The sequence below is a fragment of the Hydra vulgaris genome, chromosome 05 (assembly GCF_038396675.1).
Source record: "Hydra vulgaris chromosome 05, alternate assembly HydraT2T_AEP".
In the NCBI taxonomy this organism is placed as follows: Eukaryota; Metazoa; Cnidaria; class Hydrozoa; order Anthoathecata; family Hydridae; genus Hydra; species Hydra vulgaris.
Genome location: NC_088924.1, coordinates 29,934,216 through 29,956,265, shown reverse-complemented (window position 1 = coordinate 29,956,265; position 22,050 = coordinate 29,934,216). Strand labels below are relative to the sequence as shown.

Here is a 22,050-nt window from a genome sequence, read left to right as displayed (position 1 = left end):
TTTACCATTAGAAAAAAGCAATCGGAACAGTGCTTTTCCATTGCTTTGGGGCAAAAAAATGTCGAGAAACCAAATATATCCACGTACTCTTGGTATTTGGTGTAAATATTAGACTGACAAAATAAATAATGCAGCAACAAACAAACTTAAGAGAAGTACAAATATAAATTACTAAATTCCATTTAGTAATTTATAACAATGAATCACTAAATGGAATGATTTGGAAACGGTGTTCAAAAGATATCTACGTATATAAAACCACTGTTGAGTTAAGTGCAGCTTCATAATTTTTTATAAGCAAAAAATATTGACATAGTCAATATTTTTGGCTAATAAAAAAGTCACGCACACACAAACCATAACAAAAGAAAGATAAAAGCAAGATGCGAACTATAATTTATTAGAATATTAAAAAATTGTACAATAAATAAAACCAACATCTAATAAAATCTAAAATAAATAAATTCTATATTAAATAAAACAAAATTTACGTATATTCTAACATTTTAAAATTTTTTTTATGTCAATACGAATATTAAATAAAATATAAACAACACAAGCCAATAGCAATAAAAAAATTATAAAAAAAGAACTTATAAACTATTTCACTATTTTGTTGATTATTTCATTATCTTGTTGATTATTTTTAGGTGAAGTTTTAATTTGTGTTTTTGAATGTTTTAATTTTTGTAGTAACATTTTTAGCAGATGACGTTGAAATAAAAATATTTTAGTCAAAATTGAACGGATAACTAATGCAATAAGCAATAAATTAAAAATATCATAAAAATTCCAGTATACTTTTTTATCACAGAAATAACAGACCCTTCTTTTAAAAATGACTTTTTTTTTTTTGCTGTTAGAAACGAAAAATGAAACAAAAATCAACTATTTTAAGAAATGCAAAATTTTGAGCCCACTTGCATTTTTTTAAAAACTTTAGAACGTTCTTGTATGCAAGAAAAATAAGTTTTATTTGGGTTCTTTACTAGCACTTAAAAATATGTTGAAAGGTTTCAATATTTACTAAAACATAAATTAAAAACAAAACAAATATCTTTTTTATTTTACCATAGCAACCTAGAATTAATAGTAAGTTTCTTGCTCAACCCAACCTAAAAGTAAAAAGAAATAAAATGTATATTAAATAAAAAAGTGATAAAAATATGAAAATTGTGGCGTGAAAACTTTTCAGAAAATATTAATACCACACCTCCAGGGTACTTGCGTAAAAGGTATCTCCTAACTTCATCGTAAACAAAAATTAATAAGCTGAACGGAAGACCAGGTAACCACCAAGCAAAATTCATAGGACGAAGACGCAGACCGATATTTACACCAGGAGTGTACTGAAGAAACACTGCAAGAGCAGTTTCAAAGAACAGTCCGAAGTTCAAAAACCAGTTTCTGAATAAAATTTAGAGAAAAAAATGTTAATATTATTATAAACATTAAAAATGCAATATAAAAAACTTTGATAAAATATGTGTTAAATAGTAACATACGTCATTCCTTGTTGAAAAAGTGAAAGTCGTCGTGTTTTACTAATTATCAAATCAGCCCACTGCACCACCACAATGGTGGCAAAAAAAGCAGTCTGACAAGTCAGTTCTAACTCTCTGCGCTGAACAAATGACCACTCGCTGCCATAAGAGTCCACAAGGTTGTTAATAGACTGATTATCCCATTGACTTCTCAGTCCAAACAAATAAGACGGCAAAAATCCATTTTCACCCAAAATGACAAAATAAGTAAAGAATCCTGCAGTTGCCTTTTTAAAAATTCAACATTTAAAAATTGTATCAAAAATTATTTCAAAAAACCAGAAAAGTAAAATCCTTTAAAAATCAAAATAAAAAAATATAAACTAATCACCTGAATCATACCAATTTGCCCGTATGCTAAACTAATGAGCCGCTCATTAACAAGCTTATCTCGATTTGGATCACGCGGCTTTCGTTTCATAATATCAGTTTCTGCCTTTTCGTATGCCAAGGATATAGCTGGAACTAAATCCGTACCAAGATCAATACACAAGATTGTAATAGTACCCAGGGGAAGGGGGATGCCGCATAAAATAAACATAAGAAACGGTGAGATTTCCGGTATGTTACTGGTAAGAGTATAAGCAATTGATTTCTTTAAGTTATCAAATATTAGTCTTCCTTCCTCCACTCCAGTAACAATTGAAGCAAAGTTATCATCTAACAGAATCATATCAGCAGCTTGCTTAGATACGTCAGACCCAGCAATACCCATCGCAACCCCTTTATACATTAAAAAGATTAAACATTTGGATTTAAAATTTAAAATTAAATAAAGTTATAAATTTATAGAAGGAATGAACTTATACCAATATCAGCCTTTTTTAATGCAGGTGAATCATTGACACCATCACCAGTGACAGCAACAATTGCACCAAGGCGTTGACATCCTTCAACAATAATCAACTTTTGTTGAGGTGATGTTCGGGCAAACACTATTTCAGTGTGGTGCCGTAAAACTTCATCCAGTTCATGTGACTCCATTTCTTTTAACTTAGCTATTGAAATAAATATAGTTTAACTTCAAAATTACAATTTTTAAACTTTATAATTAAGATAGACGTCTAAAAAGAGAAGATTAAAATGAACAAAAATGGATGCTAATTGAATGCAATCAACGGTGTAAAATCAACAAAAACGAACACATACCACCATTGATAACACAGGCTTTAGCTTGATCTTTATTTACATCTTTTACAGCTATGTTTAATCGCTGAGCTATATCTTCTACACATTCATTACCTTCTGAAATGATTCCAACACCTTTTGCAATTGCTTTTGCTGTAATTGGATGATCACCAGTTACCATGATGACTTTTATACCTGAATTAAAAATTATATTAACAAAATTAAATAAATGTTTCTATTTGTCTTCTGTGTGTAGTTATATATAATTTGCTAGCATTTAACATTGATCACTCAAATCAGCTTTGAAAATAGTAAGCTTCTTTCTGTAAAAAGCCTAATTTCTTATGAGTTTTAGAACTGATTGTCAGTAGTCTTGAACAAATAAATCATAAAGAATTAATGCACAATTAACTCCTTTATGGTTAATACAACAATCAACAAAAAAAGCAGACAATAGACCCCTTCATACATTCATGGTTTATGGTCTATCCCAAAATTTATTAGACATTTTACGCAGACCAATTGTTTCCTATGGTGACAAACCAGCCAACAATCTTTTTTTAATACAGAGTTTATTCATACAGTTGCTGAACAATTACCAGCATACTTTAAAGTTACTACTAATTTCCTGAAACTCCTCGAATCCCATATACTGACAACTAACAAATACATCTTTGCCACATCTGATGTTATATCTTTGTATACAGATATTCTTCATTGCAAAGGTATTGATGCAGCAACAACTTATTTAAAGAGAAAAAAATGTTTGGCATAAAGAGACTAAGAAAATGGAGAAATTATAAGTAACATGCTCTCAAATAACTGGAGAAATTATAAGTAACATGCTGACAAAATAACTGAAGAAATTATAAGTAATATGCTGTGAAAATTTGACTTGAATTCAGATAATATTATGCAACTCACACTACTCTTAGTATGCTGCTCATACTTAAACTTATTGGAACTGATTGGTTTCCCTTTTTTGTGGCTTTATATACTGTTGCTGATGAAAAATAAGTTTTTTAATATTCAAAAGGTTATCAATACAGCAGAACTATTTGCAATGAGTTTTTTCCACCACTTATTCTCTTGAATCTAATAATCGCACTTAAACCACATTAAATTATCAGTCTATACAGTAAATTGTCAAGCAGTTGTTAAGTAGTAACTTTTATTAATTATATAATATATATATATATATATATATATATTTGTATATATATATATATATATATATATATATATATATATATATATATATATTTGTATATTTGTATATATATATATATATATATATATATATATATATATATATATATATTATATATATATATATATAATTTTTGTTAAGTGATTTTCTACTACTAATATATATATATATATATATATATATATATATATATATATATATATATATATATATACATATATATATACATAGATATATATAAAATTAATGCATTATTAATTTTATTTTTAATATATCTAACAACTAATTTGACAAACTAAGTCATTGTTAGACATTTTAATCACTCTTTGTTGATTAAAACAATATATCACTTTAACTCTTCTACATCCTGTGTCAAACTTCTCATGCATATTACATCCTGTGTCAAACTTCTAATATCTCATCTATATTCTTGATCTTCTTGACAATCTTTCCTCTAAAGTAGTTAATAATACAACAATATACACCACTCTTCATTTATATTGCTAAAATTTTAATTTCATCATTTTGATTTCACAACTTTGAATGCTCAAAACAGGTTGCAGATCAGACAAAAATATTCTTACTAATTCCTCTATTACAGGGAAAGATCTGTCAGTAATCAATGTGCATACTTTCTGGTCTCCCATATTTCATTATTTACAAGTGTTTATCATTAAATTTTTTATCAGTTTTGTATCAGTTTAGTACAATTGTAACTGTACAATGATGCTTATCAATTGTAACTGAATTTGTCAATAGTAACTGGGTTTGTTCTTTCTATTGTCGTCATTATGAATGTTCATCGTTTGTTGATACAACGACATTATGAGGAAGGACTTACGGATGCTGAAATATTCAAATTAGTAAAGGTGCATGGAATTACTGAGAGATGTGTTTATCAAACTATCCAACGGTTGCGTGAGACTGATGGTGTTGAAGACAGTGAAAGGTCAGGTCGTCCACGAACAGTTCGAACCCCAGATCGTATTAAACGAATACGCGAGAAAATTCGGAGAAACCCTGAAAGGTCAGCGCGAAAATTGGCTCAGGAGGAAGGATTACCCAGAGAGTCAATGAGGGAATTATTAAAATTAGACCTCGGATTGAAACCTTATCGCAAGCATAAAGTTCATGGATTGACTGCAAATCAAAAGCTGGCCAGGTTGCAAAGATGCAAAACGTTGTTACGTCAGTATGGGCATTGTGCGGTACAGAACATTATCTTTTCTGATGAAAAAGTTATTCGTGATGGAACAAAGTTTTAATGCTAAAAACAATGGTGTGGTCAACATCATTAAAGGACATACCTCAGTCTTTAGGAACAGTTCAGCGGTATCAGAATCGAAGTTCAGTGATGGTATGGGCAGCAGTGTGTAGCAAAGAAAAATTGCCGTTGGTCTTTATTGAACGAGGCACCAAAATTAATGCAGTATCTTATCAAAAGAGTCTCCTGAAGGCAATTTTGCAACCAGAAGCCAATTTGTTATATCCCAATGGAGACTGGTGTTTTCAACAGGATTCAGCACCAGCTCATACAGCTAAAACAACGCAAGAATGGCTCCAACAGAATTACCCTAAGTTTATTGCTAAGGATGAGTAGCCTCCGTCCTCTCCCGACCTGAATCCACTTGATTTTGGCGTGTGGGGTATTTTGGAGTCCAAGGTCAATGTAAACAACATTCCAACTTGGCCTCAATGAAACGAATGATGATCCGCAAATGGGAAAAATTTCCTATGGAAACCATTCGTGCCGCCATACAATCATGGCGTCATCGATTATCATTGACAGTGGACCAAAAAGGAGACCAATTTGAATAATTCTTTGTATACTTACACTACATATGTTACTTGATCTGTTACTGTAATTTCAGTAGTTTATGTATATTACATTAAATATATTGATTGTGAAGTGTTGACAGAACTTTCTGGTCACCCTGTATTTATCTTATTATCTAAAGATAACCCATTATTCTAGCAAATAATGGGTTAATCTTTTACTACTACCCTTCAAATAAACTATATATCAGATCCAATGCAAATTTAGCATCTGCCTCTTGTTGTGCTCACTGTTTCCTTGATTCTGATTTTTTCCTCTATAAATTTCTTATTTGTCTTTGATGGAATTTTGCTGTCACATTTGGCCAGGATTTTCAAATGATGCTTTATCTATTTAAAAAAGTTTAAAAACAGATTGTATATGTTCAGTCAGTAGACTGTAATAAAGTTAAAAATATGCATAAAATTCCTGACAGAGTAACTTTGTAGCCAGAAAATAACCAAAAAGAATCTGCATATAAGAAAATTTTAGTTCAGAAATGTTACACAAGATAAACAAAGATAATAGTAATAAATGATGGAAATGTTCATGCATTTTTTTATCAGAAACAAAAAAAGAACTTATCAACAACAATAACCTATTAGTTAACACGTTCAAAGTCTTTTAAAGATTAATGATAAATTGCATCTCTTTATGTTTTCTGTAAATACAACCATGGTTCCTATATGGTTACCATGGTTGCTGCACAAATTAACTCTTATATCTTGATTCACCAGCCAAAACACAGTTTTTTGTTACTCGCCATTCAGCATAGTTACATCTTTTACTGTAAAATGTTTTTTTATGCTCCAAAATATTTTATAAATTTAATTTTTTCCCTCAAAAAGCAGTTTTAAATTCTCATTCTTGGAATTCGTCCTGTCAATGTTTTTCAAATAATATATAGCTTTTTAAAACTTTTTGTTCCTCAATTCTTAGTAACTACCAACATAGTATTGTTTACAAAAAAATCTATTCAAGATGTGGAACAACATGGCTTAATTACAATTAAAATATTGCTAATTATGCTGCAATTGCATGTGATGGTGCTGCTGTGATGATGCAGCAACATGATTTTGTCTAATCTTGAAAACTACTTTTGTAATAGATTTCTAAAAGTATAAGATTAAGCAGTAAAAAATACCAACCCTTGGAATCAGAAAAAATGAGGTCAGCAATAAATTGTTGACCCTAAACTGTTATAGCTTGACATCAGGTTGGCAAAAAAAAAAAAAACATAGAAATAAGGTCAACAAAAAATTGCCCACCTCAAACACTTTTAGGTAGGCAGTTAGATCAGCATTACTAAATTTTAACCCTTATTCTGAGGGCTGAAACACTAATTCTGTAAGAGTTCCTGTAAGAGAAATATTTACTACTTTACTTTATATATTACTATACATTTTAGACTAAAACTATATTTATACACTATATATATATATATATATATATAAATATCAATTTTATACATATATACTACTATATATACATACTATATTTCTCTAAATCAATAAGAGAACATCAAAATACAATAAGCTTTAAACATAGTGGTTGCATGCTTATGAGTAACAAGTTATTGGTTGCATGTTTATGAGTAACAAGTTAGTGGTTGCATGCTTATGAGTAACAAGTTAGTGATTACATCCTTATGACAAACAAGTTAGTGGTTGCATGCTTATGAGTAACAAGTTAGTGGTTGCATGTTTATGAGTAATAAGTTAGTGGTTGCATGCTTATGAGAAACAAGTTAGTGGTTGAATGCTTATGAGAAACAAGTTAGTGATTACATGCTTATGAGTAACAAGTTATTAGTTACATGCTTATGAGTAACAAGTTAGTGGTTGCATGCTTATGAGTAACAAGTAAGTGGTTGCATGCTTGTGAGTAACAAGTTAGTGGTTGCATGTTTATAAGTAACAAGTTAGTGGTTGCATGCTTTTGAGTAACAAGATTGCATAGGTTATTGCATAAAGCAACTGCATTAGTAATGAAGTTAGAATTGATTCTGTAGGCACACAATATTTTATTAAAAAAAAAAAAGATTTGCTAATTGGTGTTCCAGGATGACAGCCTGATTTTTTCTCACATTGTTCCATCATTTCTATCATATAAAAGCATATAAACTGCAGAGCAAAACAAAGCTGTCTACAATTTATTAGCACACTGAGAAAATATTTCATAAAATTTTAAATTAGGTTTAAATATTTTTCTTTTTAGAATCAGATTTTTGTCATTTCTGAGTATCACTAGTTTAATAAGCAATGCTAATCAAACAGTTTCCTCAATCAGATGTTTTTTATTAGTTTTGCATATATGATATGCAAGTAATTGATAATTTGGTTGTGTATCTTATAGGAACTTTGCGTTAAACAAGCTTATTCACAAGTTTAATGTGAATAAAGACCTGGAACAAGTATCAGGTATAGATAGATCAATTGATAAATTCTAAATACAAAAATATCTGAATACAACTGTAAAGATAAAGGTAATGAGTCAGGATTGCGCAAGAATATTATAAAGATGATATGAGGATATGACATAAAAATTGTTGTTATATTGTTTATTGTTGTTATTATTGTTTGGTTTATAATGCACTATTTTGAATGCAACGCTATGGCTTGAGAGAAGATTTTAAACTTTGCCGACACCACCACAAGGTAGTGCAACAAGTGATCAACTCAACAATGTTGAATTGATTAACCTTTTGCTATGTTAAACGCAAATTACTGATTAACGTTACAATGAATGGCAAAAAATAGTCATGAAGATTCCGCTATAATTGCCAATAAATGTCTATTTATAACATAATGAAAAAACTAAGATAAATAATAGAGAAATGATAATAAAAAAATATTAAGTTGATTGCAATAGAGAAGTATTTGCTGACTTCAAAAAGTCTGATATTGAAACTAATTTTATAGACTTATCTTATAATTTTGATATTACAATAAAATAGGAATAATGGCTTCATTTTTAGAAAAGACAATCTAATACTTTAAAAGTAAAATGTTAAAACATAACCTACATAATTAATAACCTAAATAATTTTTAAAATTACAACTTACCAGCACTTCGACATTTGCTAACAGCGTCAGGAACAGCTGCTCGAGGAGGATCAATCATACTTAATAAACCAACAAAACATAGTCCTTCTAATGGAAAATTTTGTTCCTCATCAGTCTTAAACAAATAACCTTTAGGATATTGATCAACAGGTAAGAAACAATGACAAAATCCTAAAACTCGTTCACCAAGGCCACCTAAAAATAAATAATGGTTATAAATTCTAAAATTGTCAATGTATTTAAAAATTCTGACAATTAATTCACTTTGTTTATTTTTGTCAAATATATTTGAAAACACAATTGAAATTTTTTTTTTATTTGTTAAAACTTATCTGTTAAAATTAATTTTAATTTGTTAAAACTTATCTGTTAAAATTAGTTTTAATTTGTTAAAACTTATTTGTTAAAACTTATAATCTAATATATCCGAGCCTAGTACCTGTCACATATATTAGGAGTACCAGGGAAAACAACTGGAATAAAGAGATGACAAGTTTAGCAGATTTTATCCGGTACAAATGGTACAAATGACATGACTAAGTATTGGCAATAAGAACTTGATAAACTATCCAAAAAAAACTATTGAAAGCATTTTCGCAGTATACTACTTAGTAGTATACTGTGAAACTTTTGGTTTGAACTTTTGGTTTGAACTTTTGGTTTGAACTTTTGGTTTGAACTTTTGGTTTGAACTTTTGGTTTGAACTTTTGGTTTGAACTTTTGGTTTGAACTTTTGGTTTGAACTTTTGGTTTGAACTTTTGGTTTGAACTTTTGGTTTGAACTTTTGGTTTGAACTTTTGGTTTGAACTTTTGGTTTGAACTTTTGGTTTGAACTTTTGGTTTGAACTTTTGGTTTGAACTTTTGGTTTGAACTTTTGGTTTGAACTTTTGGTTTGAACTTTTGGTTTGAACTTTTGGTTTGAACTTTTGGTTTGAACTTTTGGTTTGAACTTTTGGTTTGAACTTTTGGTTTGAACTTTTGGTTTGAACTTTTGGTTTGAACTTTTGGTTTGAACTTTTGGTTTGAACTTTTGGTTTGAACTTTTGGTTTGAACTTTTGGTTTGAACTTTTGGTTTGAACTTTTGGTTTGAACTTTTGGTTTGAACTTTTGGTTTGAACTTTTGGTTTGAACTTTTGGTTTGAACTTTTGGTTTGAACTTTTGGTTTGAACTTTTGGTTTGAACTTTTGGTTTGAACTTTTGGTTTGAACTTTTGGTTTGAACTTTTGGTTTGAACTTTTGGTTTGAACTTTTGGTTTGAACTTTTGGTTTGAACTTTTGGTTTGAACTTTTGGTTTGAACTTTTGGTTTGAACTTTTGGTTTGAACTTTTGGTTTGAACTTTTGGTTTGAACTTTTGGTTTGAACTTTTGGTTTGAACTTTTGGTTTGAACTTTTGGTTTGAACTTTTGGTTTGAACTTTTGGTTTGAACTTTTGGTTTGAACTTTTGGTTTGAACATGTAATAAAAAGAAATATGTTGAACAAACTGTAAATCTTTTAGTAACTTTAACCTCAATTAATATTTGTATTTGTACACTATAATGATATATTACTTGAGGGTATTGATTTAGACTTCAATAATAAATTTCAAGCTTCAAGTAATAAAAAAAAATGAAACTATGAATGCAAAGTTTAAAAGTTTTCAACAAAAGCTGCAAAACAAACTATAAGCTGCTACACCAAACAAACTATTAGCCACTACACCAAACAAACTAAATATAATTGCTACACAGTGAACTTTAAATTATTACACTGTTGTTTGCAAAGAAACATTACATTATTTTTTAATATAAACTCAATTTTTTAAATTTTCTTGTATAGGCTGGTTTAGGGCTTAATTATACATTTTTTATAAATTTCTTAAAAAAAAAAAAACTTGAAAAACTTAAAAAAAAAAAAACTTACCTAGTTCATCATAAGCCTTATTGTAAATCTCTATAACATCATCTTTAAGAGGTTGTTCTTCACCATTTATAAGAATTGTAGAACACCTTTCTAACACCTTTTCAGGTGCACCTTTCATAACAAGTAGGTAACCACTACTATTTTCTTGCTCATGAACTGACACTTGATATTTATTGGTTGAATTAAATGGAATCTCTGCAACCTTTTTGTTTTTTGCTCTAATATCCATAACATTACCAACTGAAAGCTCAACAAATTTTAAAATGGCAGTTTCTGAGGCATCTCCATTACACTCTTTTCTATATAAAAAATAAGAGCATTAAAAATTATTAAAAAAAAAAAAAACTATTAAAAAAAGATATTAAAACCTATGAGAATACTTAATGTACTGCTAAAATAATTAAAAAATTATTATAAGTATTAAAAAAAAAAAAGACATTGATAATTACACACAATCACTCTTGTCATTATTATGACAAGATTGATTATGACAAGAGAAAAAAAAGATATCACATTGATAATCGCACATAATCACTCTTGTCATTATTATCTTTGTAAACTAAAATATTTTCTATTAAAGAATAAGTAACAGCATAATGACCATAAACTTAAATTAAAAATTTGAGATAGTAAAAGTGGTAAAAAATTGAAACTTTGTATGAAAAAGCTTAAAAATAATTTGAATTTCTTTAAAGATGTTGTTTATGTTTAATAAAGTTTATGTTTAATATTTCTTTGATGTGTTGAAATTTATGCAACATGTTTAGAGACTTTCCAAAAAAGTTTGTATACGGGCAAAATAAAGTACATACATATATTACATAAAAAACAGAAATAATCTTGCCTAGAGTGGATACCTAGAGAGATACTTTTGCCTAGAGACTCTTTCTCAAATGCAATGTAATTGAATTTTTTTTTTTTTATGCTGACACGAAAAATAGATAAGATGAATGTATAAATCTTTAAAATCAAAACACTGAAAAAAATTAAAAACACTAAAACACTAAAAATTACTATTTTTACTTTATTGTATAATAGGGGTTCTGAGCCACAATATATTATTTTATGTGATTTGTGCCAGTGATTTACGTTTGCCATTTCAGTGTTTTATATTTGAAACTAACACTTCTACAAGTTATTGAATTTTATTGATGCTGCTCAAAAATGGCATTAAGGGGTTGTCCACAAATTATGTCATGCAAGTTTTGACTATTTAGATGCCTCCCCCACCCTTGTCACAACATTGTAATGCTTAAGTAACAAATTCCGTATGAGTCGTCACAAAAACATTACCCTTCCCCCTCTTCTAAAGTGTGACATAATTTATAGACAACCCCTAAGATCCCGATATATTGAGGGGGATATTGGCAATGCAGTTCTAGATGTTAAGAGGTAAATTTGGCATTTTTAATGTACTATTAGTTAATTAATTTTATAATCAGTTTCTACTGTACGCAAGTAGATCCTATTGAGAAGCTCAATGCTAGGTCTCAAACCTTATCTGGTAAATATTGCGCTAATTTTAAAGAATCACTGGGAGCAGACGCAATAAAAAAAAATTTAATTTAGAATCATTCAACTTTCCCACAAGGAAAAAACGGTTTAATTGCTTACAAAGAAGAAATGCAGACAATCTATGAACAAAGAAAAAAATGCAGACAATAAACGAGCCCTGTAGAAGAAAGAAGCCATTTTGAGGAATGAAACAATATAGAAGGTAATATTTATATTTCCTTTCTAATTCTATTAAAATAGCAAGCCTATATTAAGTTGCGCATATTTTATAAAAGTTTGCCTTGACACTCCATTTTAATATTGTTTTCTTGCATTTTCAAATATTTTTTTTTCGTGATCAAAGAAACTTTCTTACCTCCTCCTGTCTTAACTCCATCAACGTTTTAAACGAGCAGCTATAAGCAAAGCCATATTGCATCATAAATAGTTTCTCTTGCTAAACTAAACTCACTGTTTCTAAAGTTAGGACAGTTGCTCAAGAATTCCATGCAACACCTGTCTTGACAACACCTTAAATAGTTTCCATGTAAGGAAATATCTGACAAAAAAATTTGCAAACGAGTATGATTAACAAATGCAGAAAAGAAAAAAAATACAACTACTGCTGGTGTTAAAAGAAAGTTAAGCTGTGGTGCTAAGAAAACCACAAAAACAAAGCAGAAAAATAATGTAACCTAACTTTAAATTGTAAGTTTTTATCTTATGGTGTATAATATAAAAAACACATTTTTAAATGTTTTCTCTAAAGTATGTTTTTTAAAGTTTAAGTTGCAAACAATAAAAAACTTTTTCGTTTTGCTACGTATCATTGCTACGTTTTGCTACGTATCATTTAAGTACCTTTAAAAAAATACTTATAAAATTTTTATAAGTGTCGAATACTGGAGAACAAAAACATCAATCATAAAATGTTGTCCTGTGTTCGACAATTTGACATTTTAGAGGCTATAAATCCTTTATTTTTGAACGTCATTCACTCAAAGTGTATTGTAAAGAGAAACTATCCCTTTATATGATAAGACTTTAAGATCTATTATTTATGATGTAACAAGTGAAAAATTATCATTTATATAAGACTAAGTAAAAAAAAAAAACGTTGACCACTGGGTGGTTAACCCTAATTAAAAAACTTTCTAGTCATAGTTTTTGCAGTTTTTTAAAAAGTGATTAAATTTAATGTACCTTGGCAACACACACCAGACCTTGTTTTAAAGCGTTAAGCTGCCAGAAATTTATGTCTGCGTTACATACGCGCCTAGAGCAATTTCCATAAAGCAACTTTTCATCATTTTTTAACTTTTAAATTATTATATAACCGGTAAGGTAAAAGAAGTAATTCACTTATTCAGTAATTAAAAAACCACATTAACTTTTGAATGATGATTATGTAAAAAAGTTTGAATGCTTATGTTAAAAAAATGCTTATGTTAGATGTAAGCGCTAAAATAAAATTAAAAACTACGAAAATCTCTACTAACCTAATTATTCTATCAAACAGAAAACAATTTTTTTTTTAATGGCAAGTTATTAATCAGAATGTAAAAAAAAAAAAAAAAAACCATAAAAGAAATATATATAATAAAAACATTTATCATCTTGAGAATCATAAGAATATTTATGCAACTTTTGATTGCATTAAAAAAATTGACTATAGTAATAAATAATTTGTAATTTTTTTTTATTGCAATGATCAACTATTTCGCTTGAAAAACCCTAATACTTTAAGCTTGAAGCAAAGATCATTATAATGTAATTTAATTCTGATAAAAAATATATGATTTAATTCAAAACTAGTTTAATAAAAATATATAATTTTATTCTGATAAAAAAATATATAATTTAATTTCCATTTAAAAAAAAAAAAATTAATTCTGATTTAAAAAAATATTTAAATTTATTAAAATTAAAGTTAATACTTGGGTTTAACTTAACTGTCAAGTTAATTGAAAAATGTTACTAAATATCTTGTTTAATATTAAAATTTTATTTATTCTTAAAAAAAAACAACTCATTTTTATCACAATCCTCTTTTCGGTTTTCTTTCCTAAACATTTTTTTCTACTCAAAATTAAATATTAAATGAACGTGTTCCAAGGCTGTATCAAGAATTTGCACAAAACATAAGTTAAACTTATTTTTATAATACAAGTAGAGCGCAGCAATTTTTTTTTAATAAATGATATATATAACGATATAATTTTAACAAATGGTGTTTGGAATAATAATCTTTGCTTTCACAACAAAATCGCTAATACAATAATAAACTTTTAATAAATAAAGTAGATAAATCAAGGTAATTTTTGTAATTGTTATTCACTAATTTTTTAAAAATCTTTTCTAGTTGCAAATTTCATAATGATTATTTAAGAAATAATCATTTTAAAAAATTTAACATATTTTAATTCATTTATACAAACGTCGAGAAAAAAAATGTGTTTATATAAAAAAAAAATTTTAATGTAATTTAAATTTATTCAATATAATAAAAAATTGAAAGAAAATAAACATTTCGTAATAGTAATAATAAAAAATGAGTTAAATAATATTTAACTTGTTTTGCGGTAATTATTATTATTGCAGTAATTTAAGTTGATGTCTTTAAAAAATAAAAAGATAAATAAAAATAAAAAGAGAACTTTATGACGTCAAATTAGGCTAATGCGTTGAGCATTTTTTTAATTTAAAACAAGGCCTGACATACATATATAAAGTTTTGTCAACTAAGTTTAGACAAAAAATATTGCATTGTTTGTTTAATATTATAATGTCTGGATAAAAACTAAAGTAATTGCTTTGAAGACCAAAAAGAGAAGAAAAAGAGAATACAAATTTACATTTAACAAACTGTCATTAGTTTCATGTTATATTAGTATATGTCAAATAACCTTACTTCAAATACTTAACCTTACTTACAAATAACCTTACTATGTCAAACTCTGTCTTGTGTTACAAGACATGATTATATACATAGGGTGGAGTAATTTGAAAAATTTTTGAATTTAGGTTTGCCTGAGTTTTAAATTGTTGTCTTTTAGTAAAAAAATAACCTTACTCATTTGTTAAAATGATTTTTTAAGGCTCTTCTAGGAATCAAGATTTTTGTGGAATCCTAATATAAGAAAAAAAAATTTTTCTAAACTATTTCAACTTGATACTTAAAAGACGCAATAAAATGCTAGTTTTGAAAATATTCATTTTATTTTATGAAAATTTTTTATTAAAAAAAAATGTAACTAAAACTATTTTGTCAGAGAAGGAAAATTCTAATTCCATCTAAATCCAAAAATATTTTTTTGGTTTCCAGTTATAACTAGTAGAAAACCATTCACAACTCAGGAATGTTTATTTTTAAACTTTCTTTTTTTGCTATGAAAATCCCTCCACCCTAATTTTAGGTATATTAAAACAAACATAATTTTCAAAATTAAAACCTGAGAACTGGAATATCATTTTGATTAGGCTTAAATTCAGCTCGGTTACATAACGCACCAACCATTGCAAGAGCTTTCCATGTTGAAGATCCTTTATCATGTGCTATTCCGGACTGATCTTCAGTAGTATCAGCTTCAATAATCATTTTATCAAACCACATGTGAGCAACAGTCATACGATTTTGAGTCAATGTACCAGTTTTATCAGAACAAATAACAGAAGTGCTACCTAGAGTTTCAACTGCTTCTAAATGTTTTACAAGACAATTTTTTTTTGCCATTTTTTTTGCAGTCAGAGTCAAGCATACCTAAAAATTAAAATCTCAACACTTAGTAAATTATTATTAAAATTTTAACTTTATTCATGCGCTCTGATTAAACAAGGTAATCAACTTAGTAAATTATTATTAAAATTAAAAATTTCAAATTAGATTCATGTGAGAGGCAAATTAAATGATGGCAAATTGCAATATCTGGAAATGTTTCAGGTCTTTAAATTTTTAGTTTTTTAAAAACCATCAACACTGCTTTTATCACAAATTTCATTAGTTGTAATTCAATAAAAAAAAAATCGCACTTTAATCTTGAAATTATGATAAATAATCTCATTATAAAATCATATTATTATTATTATTATTATTATTATTATGATTTAAACTTATTATTAATTATGATTTAAACTTCAATACCTTAATTCATTTAAAAATCATCAGATAAAACAAGAAAAACAAAGCATACAGCACAATGCAATATTAAAAAGAAAACAACTGCAAATCACAACAGCCTATTGGAATTTAGCGATGATCAAATTTTAGTAATGATCAAATTTTTTTAATTTAAAAAAATCATAACTACTAATTTAAATCTCATTTAATATTTATTTAAATCTCATTTTCTTATCAAATAAAACTGTCAGTTAAATGCTTGCAACTCTCTAGCACAGAAATTTATATAAAATTAAAAATTGTAAACAAACTAATTGTAAACAAACTTAAAGAAGCTATAGTTAGCTTCTTTAAGTTATTTTGTTTATACTATACTTTAAAACAAAACTTAAAAACATATATATTAACATTTATCATTATTTTTATTATCAATTAATTCATGTCTAATTTAAAACATTTTATTTTTTGAATAAATAAACCTTCAAAGTTTTCCCAAAACTAAAATCGAATTTTAATGTTTCGTACAACGCACAAATAGTTTTAATATAATTTAATTGGTCAATTTTAAGATCACGGTGCATATTTTTCAGACTTTTAGTAACTATTATTTTAAACTTTGTTTTTTTTTATTTATAATACTTGAATTAACCGGTGTTTAAACAAACAATAAACTAAATTATGTAAGTTTTGATTTTTGCAATCATAAAATTATCGTATTGTTTTTTCATAAATTTTTCCAATACGACGAATTAACTTTTTCATTAAAACAGCGTTCATGACTTTAAATGAGCATAATAAAACTGAAAATTTAATGAGCTATAAAATCTTATCATAAAATATTCTTGAAATATCATTGAATATAAAAAAATTATCATAAAATATTCTTGAAATATCATTGAATATAAAATATTATCATAAAATAATAAAACTGATTATTTAATGAGCTATCTCTTAAGCCTTTCAATCGTTTGTAAATTTACTTATTATACCACTCAAAAGTTGTCATAGTAACTCATCAAAAAATGTCATTAAAAACTCATTAAAAATTATTTGTCATTTTAACTCGTGTTCCTATTATTAAATATTTTTTTTAAAGTCTTTTTAACTATTTTTCTTTTTAATTTTTATATTATATTAATTTTTTTTTTACATATCTTTTTATATATTTTATATACTTATATATATTTTTTAACTTTTATAAAAACAAAATAAAATAACTTAAAGGAAAAACTAATAAAAGTTTCTGTGAAAATATTAACAATAACTATTAATAATTATTATAATTATAATCAATAAAACCATAGTTGCTATAAAGATTTAGACATTAAACTCATCAACTGTTCAAACCGTTGTTTAAAAAAATAAAAACTTACAGTAACAGTTGCAAGTAAACCTTCAGGCACATTGGCAACAATAATACCAATAAGGAAAATAATTGCCTCTAACCAATGATAACCCATTGCAAGTGAAATAATCAGAAAACTTACACCAAGAAAAACTGCAACTCCTGTTACAATGTGAATAAAATGTTCTATTTCTAATGCAATAGGAGTTTTACCACTTCCTAATCCTGATGCAAGATTAGCGATTCGACCCATAACAGTATTATCACCTATCCTAACAACTATTCCAGTAGCAGTACCTTCAACAGCATTAGTTGAAAAAAAAGCAAGGTTCTTTGTTTCAATAGGATTCTCAGATGTACAATCAACACCACGACCTTGAGGCTCTGATTCTCCAGTCAGTGAGGAATTGTCAACCTTGAGAATAAAAATGAAAAAAATATAAATTTTTTGAAAAAAAGAATTTTCAGAAATATCTTTGTGTTAAAAAAATTTCCTTTTACCAGACTGCAATTAATATTTATGTTAAAAACGCAAGCACCGTTAAATTGTAGCTGTTGAAGAAATTAACTTTGGTAAACAAAATTTAAAATTTATACATAAAAATAGAAATAATTATCTATAACTATAATATAATAATTATTTAAATTGAAAAAAAAAAAAAAAAGGATTCATATCTACATAAACATCATTATGGATTAATATAATATAGTATAAATATAGTATAAATGGTTACTTGGTTACTAATGGTTACTTTTTTAAACGCAACTACTTACCTTTAGTCCTTTACATTCAACAATTCGAATATCAGCTGGAATTCGATCTCCAAACTTTACAAAAACAACATCACCAACAACACATTGTTCTGCATTTATAGTAATTTTTTGACCCTCACGCAACACATTGGCTTCTTGTGGTATCATTCTTTTGAAGCTCTCCATTATTTTTGAACTCTTGGATTCCTAAGTAAATTTTAACCATATAAAAACTCATTTATCTATATTTACTAATATTACTGTTATTAGTATTAAAAATCCTTAGCATATTTAACAATACCATACGCACAATTAAATACGCTGTGTACATCTAAATGCGTTGCCATGTGCACATCTATGTTGTGATAATTAAAGTAGTAATAAGTAGTAATTAAAATGGTAACAAGTGGTAATAAAAGTCATAATAAGTGGTAATGAAAGTCATCATCAAAACAAATAGTCATTAAAGTCCATCTATATCAACCTTATAAAATATGTACTACTTATTATTAAAAAGTTTTTGTTGTGCTAAAGAGATTTTTAAGTACAAAAAAACAGACATTTAAAGGAACATGAAAAAAGTTTGGTGTGTATGACCAGTGAAAGTCTATATTTTCATTTAAAGGAACATGAAAAAAGTTTGTTGCATGACCAGTGAAAGTCATACTAACAACAAATAGCCATTAAACTAAAAATTGACACTATATTTTTAATGTAATTTTTTTTTCTGCAAACAAAACACATGTTGTTAACTATTTTAAAAAATGTCACAATATGTTTAGCGTCTACTATTTTGATCTTTTCTTGTTTTAAATAGTAAGGTTGAATGATTGTAATGTTTTTTTGTTTTTTTTAGGAGCCCCAAGAAGTCCTTACGGTCTTATCACAAAGCACCACAGAAGAGCATTTAATAGGAAGTCCATGCCTCCTTTCCAACTGATGTCGAAAAACTTGCTTAGAGGTGGGGTTTGAACCACAGATCTTACATTTCTGAGGCAAGTGCGCTACCACTGCGCCACTGCTGTTAACTTGCTTTTCATATACGAGTTAAAACTTTACAAATTAAAAACTGTTTCAAAAACTGAATTTGTAAAAAAAAAAAAATGAAGTAGTAAAGTTTATCAATAAATTTCAGTAAGAATTTTTAAAAAGATATTAAATTTATAGTTTAGAGACAACTTATTAAAAAAAATCTTTAATATATAATGGTCTATTTTTTTATTTCAAATTAAAAAGTTGATTACTTTTTCATCTAAAATAAAAAATTATTCAAGTGAGAAAAACACAGTCAGCAGCAAATTAGAACAACTTACTATGTAGTAGTTTTAATGAACCTCTTTTAAAAGTTTACTAAAAACTTATTAAAAGTTAACTAAAAATTATTAAAAGTGAAAATTTATTAAAACTGAAATTATTTATTAAACCTGAAAATCTTTTATTATTATATGAAATTATTTATTAAAACTGAATTTATTAAAAATTTTAATAAATTCAGTTTTTATAAATAATTTCATATAAATTCAATTTCAAGACATTAAAAGTTTTTTTTAAAAAAATTTTAATGTCTTGAACTGGAATGACTGAATAACCGCAAATTTAATAAGTGTGAACTAGCATAAAAGTGAATGGTGTAAGTGCGCTAAAAAAATTTGCAAACATTGGTATATGCGCGAACTATCATAAGTAGCCCTAATACTTAAATTACAGTCCCTGGCCACAATATTATGATCACCTCAGTTTTTCCATATATTTTGTTTTAAAGTTATTTTAAAGAAATTTTAAGGTGAGTATATTATTATTACTAATTTAATATACAATACTGACATCTATTGAATAAAATAGAAAAGAAAAATTCTTTATAATTATGACCAATGTGAAGTTAGGTGTGTTTTAAGCCAGCAATATGAGTTTTTGTCAATTTAAAAAAAAAACGTGGTTGGTCTGTCACATACATTTTTTTTATATTTTAACAGTTTTTTTTGAGTGAAAAGCAATTTATCATTTTTAATACATTTTATAAAGTTTAATACATTTTATAAAATTTATAAATTGCAACCTTTTATCAATAAAATTAAATACAAAATGGAAAACGACATCACTCTTTCTCCAAACAGGGAAAGGACAAAGTGGGTCAAAATGTAAAACCACTCCCAGGACAGACAGAATTATAAGGGATATTTATTTGGAAAATAGAAAAAATCACCCCTCTTGCTGTCAAAACTTGTTCAAGAATCTGGAATACAAGTTTCGGAGCGCATAGTGAAGTTCGTTTAAAATCATACAAACCGGCTAAAAAACCAAAGCTAACTCCAGCAATGATAAAAAAGAGATTGCAATGGGCAAAAAATCATAAGTATATGGCTATTGGAGATTGAGAATGTGTAAGTTTATCAATTTTGAATGAAATATTGTTAAAAAAGTGTTTAAATGTTGACATAAACTTGATTACAACCACGCTATGATTTTTTCAGGTATGTTTTTCAGACGAATCAACTTTTGAGATCTTGTTGGAAAAAGCCACTATTGTCCGAAGAAGACCAACAAAAAATATCATCCAGATTGCATTGTACAAACTATTAAACATCCAACTAAAGTTATGGTATGGTCAGTTATCAGTGGTAAAGGCACAGGAAGACTATATATTGTCAATGGGATGATGAACCAAATACAGTACCAAGAGGTTATGGAGAGCCAACTTATCCCCCAAATATATGAGTGGTTTCCAAATAACAATACATTTAGGTTTATGCATGATAGTGCTCTATGCCATAAAGCTAAAAGGATCACAAACTTTTTTAAAACAAAAAATATCCCCATTTTAGATTGGTTAGGGAACTTTCCTGACCTGAATCTGATTGAGAATTTGTGGATCATTCTCAAGAAGAAAATCTCTTCCTCTACTCTATCATTGGCACCACAACGAAAAAATTAAGACAGCAACAATAAACTGTATTAAAAGTATGCCAGATCAAATAGCTAAAGTCATTTCGTTGAAAAGAGGAACAACAAAATATTAATATTTTTTAATGACTTGCAATCAAAAGGAGTAATTGTTTGTTAAAATATGTGTATATTCATTTTGAAATATTATTTTATTATTAAGGAAACATATTTTATCAATAAAATATAACTAAGATTGCAATTGTACTTTTTTATACTTTTTACAAACCCTTGAAGTTAAAAATACACAAAAATTTTAGGTGATCATAATATTGTGGCCAGGGACTGTAATTTAAACAATCAAGTCGCCAACAAATTGTAAGCAGAGCAGAACTGAATCAATTTTTAATAAAATATAATTAAACCTGATAGTATGAAAAGCAACCAGTAATAATTACGACAACTGCTAGTACAATACCCAAATACAATTCATCCATGTTAGGATTTTCTTCTTTAACTGCACGAATACCATACGCAAAAAAACACAAAATAGAACCTGCCCACAAAAGTATTGAAAAACCACCAAACATTTGCTTGCAAAACTTCACCCACTCTGGAGTTTGCTTAGGCGGGGTCAAAGCATTAGGTCCATCACGTTGTAAATTGCGAACAGCAACATCAGTTGACAACCCATTTTCTAAGCTTGTTTCGTACTTTATTAGCAAATCATCAAGGCTCATGCTGTGTTCATTCTACGATTACATTAAAAATATTATAGAAAAAAAAAACA

General features: G+C 27.4%; 1 protein-coding gene across 1 annotated transcript in view; it reads right to left on the bottom strand.

The window, feature by feature from the left end:
• Positions 1-384: 384 nt before the first annotated feature.
• LOC136080775 (sodium/potassium-transporting ATPase subunit alpha-like) overlaps positions 385-22,050 on the bottom strand; it is a 44,966-nt gene continuing 23,300 nt past the window's right edge. The window contains exons 3-14 of the mRNA XM_065797867.1: positions 21,686-22,012; positions 18,402-18,587; positions 17,656-18,042; positions 15,618-15,925; positions 10,672-10,970; positions 8,764-8,958; positions 2,694-2,867; positions 2,354-2,542; positions 1,876-2,267; positions 1,506-1,771; positions 1,214-1,407; positions 385-1,115 (exon numbers count right to left, since the gene is read on the bottom strand). Of these exons, the coding sequence (XP_065653939.1) occupies positions 1,087-1,115; positions 1,214-1,407; positions 1,506-1,771; positions 1,876-2,267; positions 2,354-2,542; positions 2,694-2,867; positions 8,764-8,958; positions 10,672-10,970; positions 15,618-15,925; positions 17,656-18,042; positions 18,402-18,587; positions 21,686-22,012 (2,946 nt within the window). The 3' untranslated portion in view covers positions 385-1,086. The remainder of the gene's footprint in view (positions 1,116-1,213; positions 1,408-1,505; positions 1,772-1,875; positions 2,268-2,353; positions 2,543-2,693; positions 2,868-8,763; positions 8,959-10,671; positions 10,971-15,617; positions 15,926-17,655; positions 18,043-18,401; positions 18,588-21,685; positions 22,013-22,050) is intronic.